The 13692-nt window shown below is 41.7% G+C and overlaps 1 protein-coding gene across 3 annotated transcripts in view; it reads right to left on the bottom strand.

The window, feature by feature from the left end:
- The window catches only part of LOC150079816 (ras-specific guanine nucleotide-releasing factor 2-like), a 303084-nt gene that overhangs the window by 155197 nt on the left and 134195 nt on the right, over positions 1-13692 (bottom strand). For all 3 annotated transcript variants that reach the window (XM_090383592.1, XM_090383594.1, XM_090383593.1), the window contains exon 4: positions 7374-7457. In XM_090383592.1, coding sequence (XP_090239718.1) covers positions 7374-7457 — 84 coding nt within the window. The remainder of the gene's footprint in view (positions 1-7373; positions 7458-13692) is intronic.

Raw genomic sequence — 13692 nt, 5'->3', positions numbered from 1 at the left:
GTTATTTCATCTGGAGACAACGAAGGCGTGTGGGGCGGAATAATGACCAACGGTCACACTCGTTTTCATGCTTGTGATAAGGGGTACTATAACTGCGCAGAGGTACCAAGAACAGATCCTCGAACCCTATATGCGACTTTTTAGGGGTGAAGTTCGCCAGATTTTTCTTTTCATGCGCGACAACGCCACTGCACATAGAGCGCTGGAGCTCGAGTGCTGGAGGAATATCTTGAAACTGAAGGTATCCAACGACTACTGTGGCCAGCACGATCACAAAATTAAATCCAATCGAATATATGTGGGACGTCCTTGGGCGTCGCGTTGCACGTCGAACTCCTCATTCACTTGATGAACTAAGGTCTGCGCTGGTGAAAGAATGGGATTTGCTGGTACGGAATATTATAGACACCCTTATATCGAGCATGGTTCACCGCTGTAAGGCCTGTTTATCCAATGAATGGGATCATACGCCGTACTGATGTCATGTGACCATATTTTCGAGCATCTTGTATCGACCTCTGTAATGTGATCTTTTTGGTAATTCTTACATAACCCCTATAAATGTCCGAAGTTTCTCGCTGAGTCTTAATTCCATCGTTATTCTATGGTACACCACCATACCAAATTTTGTCCAGCTTCATCGCAAGCTGCACGAGTTACACTACGTTTTCTATGTGTTCTCTTAACTTTGTCGAGCAGTTTTTTTTTTTATGTCTGGCTTTAGTTTCACGATCATATGATTGTGGAAATTCAGTAAAATATATTTAAATCACTTCGATCGTAACATGGGTTATTAAACTTTGAAAATAATTTGAGCGCAATATTTTCTTATAAAAGTAAAAATAACTGGCAGGTCTGCAGAAACAAAGGCCTAGGGGGATGTGTATACATCTCAGAACATGATAATAATTTTTACACTTAAAGTTCACGATGTAGATTATCGCTATCATTATTTTTGCCTTTAAACTGGCTTGAGCGTGATAAAGTACTAGGAACATCAAAGTTCAAGACAACAAAGACCTCTTTTGGGAAATAACTCATCTCTGCTGAAGAATTTCTGATGATGTTGGCTAACGACACCCGCGGGATTATTAAAATTTGTGAAAGGGGACTTAAAAGTAGCGCCACACCAAGCATTACCGTTACAACCATGCATAACCTTGTAAATTGTAATGCATTAAATAAAGTTAGGTTAGAGAGGTGTGACCTGGTCGAGCAGAAAGAGCACTGGTCATATCATTTGGGAACTAACAGACCAAAAATATATTCCCATTTCATCTAGTGATATTCGAATGCCAGTTTGAAGCTACAACTCATCTTTTCCGCAAAAATACAAGCACATGAAACATCAGTGGTACATTTTGTGTAACGAGAGATCGTTGGTTGTTTATAATCAGTGCTGAGGCAGCTAAGGCCAGGAGGAATACGTATCTATAAATTGCGTGTATTGTACGGTCGGCTTACATGTCTAGCTGGGAAAAATCCTAAGTGTCAAACGGAAAAATCCATTAAAATTTTTCCCATCTCTAAGGAATTCGAACTCAGACTGTGAGGTGTAAATACAACAATCGTAACAATACTTTTTGTAACATTATGCATGAAGTGAGGATATTCAAACCTTATTTAGTTAGTTGGATTATGATTTGCCAGGTATCGGTATATCTTGTTTGTAAACGGCATGAAATCCAAGAGAAAAAATTATATATGTATACCTGTCTCACAGTGGCACCAGAACTATTTGTCCATCTCCACCAATTATCATGTAGCGAAAAAATAAATAAATAAAAACCTTAATCACATCGTCCTGAAGTGTAAATGTGTATTTACCAGGCCTCTCTGCCATCACGTGGCAGCCACCAATGGGCAAATACCACTCGATACTCCTCCTAGCACAAGGAGCTAACCTGGGTCTACTCCTATGTCAGTGCTAACATAGCATCAGAAAATCCCGCACCTACCAGTGGCCGTGCAAATCTGGCAGGTGCACTCAAAATCCCGATCCCAGGTCGTGCACACCCGAGTTGCAATGCACACATGTTAGCCAAAAAAAACTTCGACCATTTACGGAAATGATGCTTTGGTCTTTTCTAGAGCGCGAAAGAACTGTGACATCCACGATGGGTCTTCTACAACAATATAATGGTTTCGCCACTTCTAACTCGTTCCAAATTTCCGGGTTCGAATTGCGTCGGAACTGAATGAACGCTCAAAGACTTCTTCAGGTGATCTCATGGATAAGCCCTCACTATCCTGATCTGAGTTAATTCTTTTTTCCTGAGCATACAACATGCAAATTAGTCTGTAAAACACACTTGTGAAGATATAATAGTAATAGCCATACAGTGCAAGGAAGTCACAGACTTTTGCTACACTGCGCGAGGGAAAAAAAAAAGATTACATAAGAAAACACAGATTATTTGCTTCCCTCCACATATAGGTAATGTCCAGTTGACCTTCGAATTTATTCAAATTGTCAGCCTCAACTACCTGTGAAGGCAACCTGTTCCAGCAATCAACGACTCGCTGGCTGAAACCTTCCTGCAATCTAGTTTAAATTTATGCCCATGAGTTGTGGAATTCTCTATAACAGTGAAAATTCCGCCTTCGTTCATTTTACTAACCCCTCTCAGAACCTTATAAACCTCAATTAAGTCATCTCTGAGATGTCTGGTTGCCAAGCTCTGTAGCCCACATAATCGCAGTCTTTCCTCATATATTCGCCCTTTTGCCGATCTCACACGTCCTTGGACCCTATCAAGAGTTGCCCGTCTTTGGACCCTTTCAAGAAGCTCAAAGTCTTTTTCAGATGAGACCTCCTTACTTCAATACAGTATTCCAAATGTGGTCTTACAATTCCCTTTGTGCAGTGGGACTCCGTACCTCTACAGAATAGTGTTCAATAAATCATAGATAGGGCACCATGGACTTTCCTGACTGCCTGTTTACACTGCTCAGAATATTTTATATCTTCTCATATTATAACTCCCAGATCTCTTTCGTACTCTACTGTATTAATTTAATCCCGCCAAGTGTATAATTTATTTTGGAGTTGCTATTACCCAAGTGGGGTACAGCGATTCCAAAATAAATATACCTTGCATTTTGTTGCATTAAAGCTTACCTGCCACTTCTCAGATCATCTCTCAAGTCTGTTCAAGTCATCCTGAAGGAGAGCTGCTTGCTACTGATCATTAACCACTCTACCAGTGTTTACGTTGACTGCAAATTTTGATATCAAGCCTTCTATCCCATCGTCGATGTCGTTCATGAAAATCAGAAAAAACAGTAGTCCAAGAACCAATCCTTGAGAGACCCCACTCCTGACTTTACACAAATCTGAAGAATATCCATTAATCACAACCCTGTGCCTTGCAGTTACTCAGCTATCCATCTTAGAATTTTTCCAGTAATCGCAACAGCTGCAGATTATATAATAATTTCTCATAAAGGACAGTCAAAAAAAAGCCTTGGTAAAACACAAACAAACTATGTCGAAAACTTTCCCTACACCCAGCTCACGAGTAACTCTCTCAAAATTGCTTACAAAGTTAATTAAATATAGTTTTCCCTTAACAAAACCATGTTATATGTTATTCGAAATGCCATATCTATCTAAATGTCCCTGGATTGCACTCTTAATCGTTGTCTCTAAGATTTTCCCTACCACCGAAGTCAGACTAATCGGTCTGTAGTAACCATTTTCACTCTTAGAACCACCTTCATGTATTGATGATACGTTGGCACTTCTCCAATTCAAAAGAATCTTTCCCGAGTCCAAAGATGCTCCCATAATTAACGTCAAGTGTTCAATACACTCCCGGGTGGCCTCCCTCAAAATTACTGGATATATGCTATCAACTCCAGAAGCCTTAACTTGTCTTTATGATCAAAAGTTTTTCTAATAAACAGTCATTTGTAATTTCGAAATCACTAATTTCATATGACTCAGCCTCACTTACACAGCCTCTTCTCAGCATGAAGGGTCTTTCTTCAGTAAAGATAGATACAAAGTACCTGTTCAATTCATTCGCAACATCAGCTGGGTTGTGTAAGACTTTCCCATAAAAAGTGTACAAGGGTCCGATCTGATTCGCTTTTTTCTTTCTTGTATTCACATACATGAAAAATTCCTTGTCTCCATAATAACTAGCACATAATAAGAAGAGTACAGGAACTAATATAACACGTGAATTGACGCATGGCCAATGTCTGCAATGCAAAAACTGCCCCAAAACGACAAACAACCTGCAAAGGATCGATTACGCTGAAAAAAAATTACCCAAAGTTAAGTATTACAAAATGCAAACCCATCAAACCTTTTCCTTCAGTGACTCTCCACTAACTTTCAGATAACTGGAATTCAAAAATATAAAAATGGCCATTGTCGACTGCCTTTGGTGATTTTTAGATGTTTGTTAGTGTATTCACTGCCAAACGTTTCTAATGAATATAAAATACGCATTTCTTAATAAGAAATCCTGAATATAAAATCAATACATCGCAGCATGAAGTTTGAAAGAACATTTCTGGCAAACACACAACACTGAAAGGAACAAAAGACAGTAATTGCGAAAGTTATTAGAAAAAATCGCCATTTTTGAAGTTACTTAGCAGAAAATTTAATTATTAATAAAGCAGTTGGCTCTTAATTAGCGCTGTAACACCACATTGAAGACACTTAAATTAAGGCTAATGTTCTTAATTGATATTTTATAAAAATTATTAGGAGCAGGTAAGACAAAGAGAAGCCACATGACTTGAGCGATGGTAAAGAAACGTGTGACGAGATACATAGATCAACACTATTAACCACTTGAACATAAAATGATCACGTGTTTCGCAGATTTTGAGGATGTTATTTGCTCGCACTACTCCCAAAAATTAATTAAAATCAACTTTCCTGTTTACTTCGTTCGCTTTATCCTCATAATCGATGTGTGTTCAGAGAATATCTGATAAAACGTTGTACAGTACTTTAAAACGGAGTGAGTTGAATTCATCAATCCAAGATTGATGGGTATTTAAAATCTTGATGCTCATGGAGTCAACTATATGTTGTTGTACAGAAAGAATCATGAAGATGTTTATGAAGTTTCAGAATTATAAAAATACACAGTAGTTATAAAGAAGCATAGTTAATTCAGGGTCGAATATTTGGCTGGTTGTACGCTTCTGATATTTGATTTGAAGTTTTGATTGAGATTATGCACTTGGAAAATCCTAATTTCCGAATTTTTCCACCAGAGATGTTGCAGTCTGCAATAGATATGTTTCATGGTGATTGAAGCATGCTGAATCGAGTACACCTACTCAACTACTAGCTTTTTACAGCATGATATACAAATAATTAGATTGAGACAACAGCTCCCCTAGTCACAAAATAACTTTCGTACAAATTACAGACGTCCACAACAACAGTTGTCAATGTAATGATGGAGTGGCCAAAGTGTTCCTACACTACTTGACAAAATTAACAGAACATGTAGTAAACGTGGTATAACTCGTGCAGCTTGCACGAGGAGACATCGAGAGACTTCATGCATGAGGAGACATCGAGAAACTTCAGACAGGTATAAGGGACATTTATAGGGATTGTATACGATTTACCAGAAAAGTCACACTACAGAAGTCGACATAAGATGATCGAAAATATGGTCACATGACATCAGTACGGCGTATGAACCACCAACGAGTAAACAGGCCTGACAGCAGTGAATCATGCTCGATATAAGGGGGTCTATAAGATTCTGCGGCAACGAATCCCATTCTTCCACCAGAGCAAACCTTAAGTCAAGAAGTGACTGAGGAGTTGCTGTTGGCATGTAATGCGATGCCCAAGGGCGTCCCACACATGTTCAATCGGATATAAGTCTGATGATCGTGCTGGCCACGGCAGTCGTTGGATATCTTCAATTTAAAGATATTCCGCCAGCACTTGAGCTTTGTGTGCAGTGTCGTTTTCTTGCATGAAAAGAAAATCTGCCGCACCCCTAAAAAGTTGCACATAGGAATCGAGGATCTGTTCTCGATAACTGCGCAGTTAAGGTACCCCTATCAAAAACATAAAGAGGGTTGCAACTTGATCTTTATTCCGCTCCACATGAGAACACCGACTCGATAAATGTCCCTTTCTCTGATGCTGGAGGAATGGTACTACATTCCTCGTTGTCTCCGGATGAAATAACGTCTAGAATCTGTTTGTTGGCTTAAACGGGACTCCTATTTTATTGTGAACAGTGTCTTAAAAATTTCATGAAAAACTTTAGTTCTGTTAATTTTGTCGAGCATTATAGTAACCCTATTATTTGTCTGCAATGGTTGGTTGATTCTTGTAGAGTTTCGGGTGCATCAGAAACTTAAGCCATATTGTACAGTATATAATGTCTGTAAATTGCTTCTGTCCTGTGGTCAATTTGCCGTGTGCTGGACAACAAACCAGAGTTTCTAGAAGAAAAAACACACGCTACCGATTACTGACAATGTCTCCATACCACCTGAACACAACCGTTCGAATAACTCCTCTGTAACAATATAGAGATTTCGCCCTTTGTCACTCATTTGGAGAATCCTGAGTTCGAATCCCGTCGGATACTGAAGAATTCTTAAAGAAATTAAATGCGGTCCAATAATATGATACTGGCTAACTCAGCCACGTTGTGAAAAAGGCCCATAAAATTTTTTAGCGTAATTGACAGCATTCGAACTCGGGGGTAGTTATACCATCTGTGCTATTCACGAGGGCCTTTGTCTTTTTGATCTTCCTAATTTCTTCACAGTCTTCCTCCTCTGACTTGCTCGGAGTTAACCTCCATTCCCTCTTCAGCGCGCACAACTAGGTAGAAACAACAGATTAGCAACATGAATAAAATAATAAAATAAATATTCTGTTTATACTACGGGATGAGCACACGGTCAGAGTTCACAAGATAGAGAGAATACAAAAAAAGAACAGCGTATTTAGCAGTCACGGGCTTGAACTCGGGTAACTCAATGCAGATGTGCTTAAGTACCTTTCTGTCTGACCACTCGTCTATGGGGCAACATGTTTATCACTGGGATAGGTCCCAAGGTAGTTGAGGAATACTATTGTGCATATGCTATGTTTCTAGAACCGTTCAGACCTCAATATATCGTACATATTGATACACTTGGTATACAGCCAGCAGGCTGATTTCACTAGTGTTGATGCTTTCTGCATAATAACTAGGTGGCGCTGAATTTTAAAAAGTTGATGACACCTTTTCTTTTTTTTTGTAAAATTTTCCACTGTTTCACACCTGAATACAATAGAAAGCTTATTTTCATTGAATATCAATCAGAGGTGGTGTTAAATCTCACGATCATAAAAATCTTAAATATACCAACAAACTCACCTTTTTGATCTTCCTAATTTCTTCACAGTCTTCCTCCTCTGACTTGCTCGGAGTCAACCTCCATTCCCTCTTCAGCGCGCACAACTAGGTAGAAACAACAGATTAGCAAGCATGGATGAAAAAAATAATCCAATTGATAGCGATTACCACTAGATAAAAAGATTCGGGTAAGTTAACAATGTTATATAAAAGAGGATTCAGAGTGGTTAAACTGTTTCAATTACACAAAAGAAGTAAAAGGTCAAGATAAGAAGATATTAAGGTAAAAGTTAAGACACGATAGCGAGAAAACAAGAAAATGTGCACACGAGAGAGCAGGAAATCAAGGAAAAAAATGCATTTTTCTGCTATTCTCCTCAAAGTACTAAAGAATTATTTTGAAGAAATTATTGGAGTTTACGTTGTTTCTTAACAACATGTAAGTAATTGGACTCAATGCCTTCTTAACCATCGTAGTCCAATTACCGTTAGTGCTTTGAAGGAAATGATTTTTTAGATAAAAAATCGCCTATTTATTTAGGTAAAAAAACCACCTATCTAATAAAAAAACCACCTGTTGGGCCACCGTTCACACGAATAACAGCCGTTATTCGCCTAGGCATTAACTCATCTAGATGTCTGAAGACGGCCATACTAATCTGCAGCCATGATGTCCACAAGGCTTCCACAGCATCGGAATAGATGCGGTTGCGTGTAAATACGCCTCACTTCCTGTTCCAAAATATCGCAAAGGTGTTCAACTGGATTGAAGTCAAGCAAATTTGGAGGCCAATCAAGGCGGGTGATATCTTCACTGTTACTTGAACCACTCGTGCACAGTGTGGGCTCGATCACACGACGCATTATCGTCTTGGAAGATCCTGTTTCTCTTCGGTAAAAACCAATATGGCAGGTTGCAACGTGGTCTTCTAAGAGCTGCCGATAGACTTCAACAGTGAAACGTTAGTCCATACGCACAAGGAATCTTAGTTCTTGTCAGAAAAACATGTCGCATATTAAACAATAACCCCCACCTGCCTGGAAAATGTCACCATGCACGATGGGTCCATGGATTCGTGTTGCTTGAGCCACATATGAAGGCGTCTGCCAGCGTGTTGTACCAGGTATTTGGACTCATCCGACCAGCACACTCCTTTCCAGTCCTCCATTGTCCAACCAGCGTGTTGTAGCATTCGACCTATACGATGATCAGCGATGAGGAAGGGGTGTCTCTTGGGTTGTCTGCTGTGCATTCCCCATACGTCTGAGTGTGCGACGCATCGTTATTTGGAATATACGAATATTGTTCTTGCATTCCCCATATTGTATTGTGATGGCAACAGTCTCACAGTGACCAACGGTCTCACAGTCGAGCCCATACAACGCACTGCATCTTTCGCTCACCACGAAAATCCACCTTACATAATCCTTTATAGTTCTGTTGCCGGGAGGTGGTTTAACCCGTTCAACACTCTTCTTTGTATACCATAACCACATTGGGCCGCGAGCAAACCTACAAGATGTGACGTTTCTGATATGGAAGCACCCAATGCATCGATTTCCAAAAATCATGTCCTTTTGAAGCTCCGTGAACGCTTTACTGCTATTTTATCACTTTGATTTCTATGACCAGATGCATATTACCACTGATCTAGCATAAGAAGCTGTTCTTCTTTTATAACACGAGCTATGCAGCATAATCCATTACGGATGGGGTGGTCATAATTTTCCTCAAAATTTCATAAACATTTGGAGGGAAATATTTTATTTCTACTTACTAATTGTTATTTGAATAGAGAAATAAGGAAGTTCTTTCCTTGGTATACCTTCTGTCCTCTTCAATTAAAATGTAAATTCCTGTAGTCCCTAAAAGGATTCCAGCCTGCAAATGATTTAATGGAATTCTCTACTTCAATCTGTCGCGTTAGCTTTTGGAGACAATATTTTTAAATTAAACCTGGTCTACGAGGCATGAAATCTAATGGGATTTAAAATTATTCTAGGAGCTTGTTCCCTCAAGCTCATTATATAAAATACCTTGCTAGAGAAAAGCAAGATAATCACAAAACTAGAGTTAAGCTTTCTTTTTTTAAAGTATATTTAAGTAATTACAAGAGAAAACGAAATTCCAATACACTGTATAATTAATAATACAAATCAGTTTACATAATCAGCAATATACACCGATAGCCAAAACATTATGACCAGCGAGTCGTTATGCAAATCGAAGAAACTGCAGGTGAACTACGGAGCGTGCGCGGGTCGGGACATGGTACAAAAAACACCTGATACTGAGCTCCGTTAATCAGTGTTCCTCTTGTTCTTCAGATGGGAAAGGCAGCGGACTTAAGCGAGTTTGACAAAGGCCGAATTGTAATGGCCAGACGACTGGGTCATAGCATATCCGAAAAGGCACGGCTAGTGGGATGCTCACGGTCAGCCGTGGTTAGTACCTGCCGAAAGTGGTCCGAGAAGAAAAGCCACGAACCGCCAGCGAGGCGTTGGACGACCACGGCTCATCGATGCTCGAGGTGAGCAAAGGCTCTCCTGGATGGAACGTGGCAACAGAAGGGCGACTGTGGCGCAACTCGCCAGTAACTGGAATGCTGGTGACGGGAGTAATGTGTCACAACACACAGTACATCGAACCCTGCTGAAAATGGGGCTGTGTAGCCGCAGGCCGCTCCGAGTGCCCATGCTAACCACGGTTCACAGGCGACAGCGCCTACAATGGGTACGCGAGTATCGAAACTGGACCTTGAGTGATTGGAAGAAGGTCATCTAGTCCGATGAATCACGTTTCCTGTTGCACCATGTGGACTGCCGGGTACGTGTGCATCGTTTACCTGGGGAAGTGATGGCGCCTGAATGCACAGTGCGGCGAAAACAAGCCAGGTGGCGGCGGTGTCATGCTTTGGGCGATGTTCTGCTGGGGTACCCTGGGTACAGTCATCCATGTGCCAGAAACTCTGATGTCTACCACCTACCTAAGACATGGCAACATAATATGCAAGAGTGTGAGTTGTATGAGGACTCTAAAATGACAGATAGTGGAAATATATCCAGCCAAGTACAACATGAAAACTCAATGAATAAAGATAGGACAAACCCCCCATAAGAAAGGGACACTGGACCGACACCATAAAGCCAAGTTATGAAGGAAGAAGAGACAAACCTGGAGGAAACCTGGACCTGTGCGTGTTGTGGTAAGCCAGACCCAACAAATCAGCAGAGACACTGCCGTCTTGTAACATGACTTGTCACACCCACTGGACTGAGCTGTACTCCAGGAATGAAGCCATCAAGAAACAGACAACTACACCAGACTAGACAAATGCAGCGACGCTACAAAGGCGCCATATGACGACCTGTACCTGCCCCCGCCCCTCCTTTCCCTCTGGTGGGACATGGGCATGCCCCACTGCCAACTCTGGGGTCGCCTTCTCTATTGACCACATATTTCTGTCTTTTCCCCCCAGCCTTCAGTCTCCCTCCCCTACTCTGCCTAAATGGCGTACGCCCCACACAGCTATCAAAATTCATAAGTACAAATCTCTCTGCGTTGATATTAACCTTTCGACTTCCATTTTATCCAGCGATTTCCCAATTTTTGTTTTTTTTTTAGATTCTAGCCACTGAAATTTCAGGAAATTAGGTGGCAGGACCTGCCAGAGTGAAACTAAAACTACTACTGGAATCCTGGTCTGCCTCCACGGGGCGAAAGTGGGGCAACGTTGGGCCTCGGCAGTGGTTCAGCGGCTAAACAACCAGATGAACAACGCTACACGACACCACACATATACAATATCCATAAACTTTAAATTTCTGACATTTCCAGCGAACTGGTACACCCACAATGAAAACTACGCGGAGATGGGGGAACCCCTGCTGCCGTCTGACACTAAATAAATTACACTTACCTAAGACTTAGATGCTGACTAATGACTAGAGTTCACTATCTACCGAGGGATCTTGAGTCGCATCTACTAGATACGCAAGAGGAATAGATAGCCTTAACTGATTTTGCCCAGGGATTATTTACCAGGCGCGAAACAATAACCGCCACATACAGAAGACCTTAATGGAATGAGAAAAACCAAACCTGCAAATAGCAGCGAGACGACACAGAGGAGCTGACTGTACAGACCTTGGACTGACTACAAAATGCACTGGAAAAAACAAGTGACAATATGTTGTCTAACCACAAGAGGTATAATTACCACCAATAGAAGCGAAAAACACCTTTAAATAGTCACATCAGAACAAAGAGACACTGCTCCAAGACCTTGCAGCATAGACCCACTACATAACGACAAAAGGTAGTGTAAAGACAAGTAAACATCACTGAAGGGATATGCCCATAGCGACAGCCAGTAGACTTGATTATGACCCCAAGATAATGACCAGATAATAGAACCCAGACCACATGCAGTCTAAAAGGGTGACATCCCAGATTTAACCCCTCTATTAACGTCCCATCTCGACGGGACTCGATGGCCAACTTTTCAGGGCCTGCAATACGGTGGCGCTCTTCCGCTGGGACAGGGCACTGGCGACCCAAATCCGCACTCTCTTGAGCGGATCTTTCTTCCCAAACTCATGGGGAGGAGAGGATTGCCTCTCCTTCCCTCCTCGCGTCCTCAATTTTCTCACTGTGGTGGGGCACGGACATGCCTCACTGCCTGCAGGGGCCATCTATTGGATCCATCGGCCCTTACTTCTAATTTCTTTCCCCCAGTCTTCAGCCTCCCCCCAAATTTTGTATTCCACAGCATTTAGCCCTACACGTCAAAAATTTAAAGAGGAAAACACATCAAAATTCTTGCCCGAACCTATTTGGATTTTAAAACTCACTTTTTGCTGTACAGCACCACGTCGCACACTATTAATACTAATTTGTTAATATTACTAATTCCAACTGCGATCCTTTTTTTTTTTTGTGGTCCTAGCCACTGAAATCTCAGGAAAGTAGGTGGCAGGACCCGCCAGAGTACAAATATTGGTAACGCCCAGCCGGCCTTCTCGTGGCTGGCATTGGTAACGTCGGGTCTCACTAGGGGCCCGGCGGCTAACAAGCCGGACGAACAATAGACACAACATACTACATAATACAACCCCACACATTTAAATCCCTGGCCTGTCCGATGTATAGAACATACGCGGAGATGGGAGAAATTCCAGGAGCCGTTAGACCCTCAACATACCTAATACTTAAACATCATTACACAAGAAGATTAGTCTAGTATCTCCACCTCCAACTCCCTGGCCACTACAGTTATTGTCATTACCCCACCCAGGAAATCAAATCTCTCGCTACTGATTTATGACACCTCTAAAGACCTATCCAATGAGGCCCTCACTGAAGACCCTTTTCACAAGAACCTAGCTGACTATGGGTTCTCTTGGAAGGAAGTGAAAGCTGAAACCACCGTAAGATTCGCCATTAAGGCCAAATCCAGTTTGACAGAGCACCGTGTTGTTAGACTCTCTACAAGTATATACTATCAACTGATAGAATCTTCCTTGGCTGCAATGCACCCAGATTCCGCCCATTCACAGTGGTGACAAAATGTTTTCTCTGCCTGGGTTATGGGCACACCTCCCAGAATTGTTCCCACAGCTCCCCCTCTCGCGGACACTGTGCTCGCAGTGGACACATCAATGCTGAGTGTCCCCACCGAGATGAACAACCTAGCTGCGGAAACTGCAAAAGTGGAAGACGGGAACATAACCATTCTGTCCAGGAAATCTCCTACCCAGAATAACAAAGAGCATTAGAACTAGTACGGCAAAAGACAGCTAATGTTCAGTCCGTCTGCGCGGGTAGCACAGTGGTATCGTCACCGTCCTCCCCAAACCGCGTGGAAAAGACCTGGGTTCGAATCCCGTCGATGACACGAGGAACTTTAATGGCTCTTTTCACTCCATGGCTGAGTCGGTCTCAGGCGTAGATAGCAAGGTTTTTTCTCCAGAAACTGGGGTTTTTCGTCCAGCAAACAGAAAAATCGACCATAGAACACATGCAATTAACAGGCATAAGACACAGCACCGCAGATGAATTTAATTATTCGGGTGGCCTAAATATAATAGTCTGGTTTTTTTTTAATGTTTAGACCAACCAGCTCTACTCTTCGACATGATCCCATTGTTAGCCCCCTCCAATATGCTGATAAATCCCCTTCTATACCTGGACCATGGAGTCTAAAGATTATGCAAATCAGTGGGCACAGGTCGCGTACTGTGGCAGACGAAATCAGCCTTGCTGCAAAGAGTAACTCTGTCGACATCATCTTGATTCAGGAGCCGTTTGTCATAGGACCCATTCTCTTCTCTCTGCAAA

Source organism: Mastigoproctus giganteus, chromosome 10, assembly GCF_048544385.1.
Source record: "Mastigoproctus giganteus isolate SK-2022 chromosome 10, ASM4854438v1, whole genome shotgun sequence".
Taxonomy (NCBI): domain Eukaryota; kingdom Metazoa; phylum Arthropoda; class Arachnida; order Uropygi; family Thelyphonidae; genus Mastigoproctus; species Mastigoproctus giganteus.
Note: the sequence above shows the minus strand (reverse complement) of the source record. Positions and strands in the feature narration are given on the sequence as shown.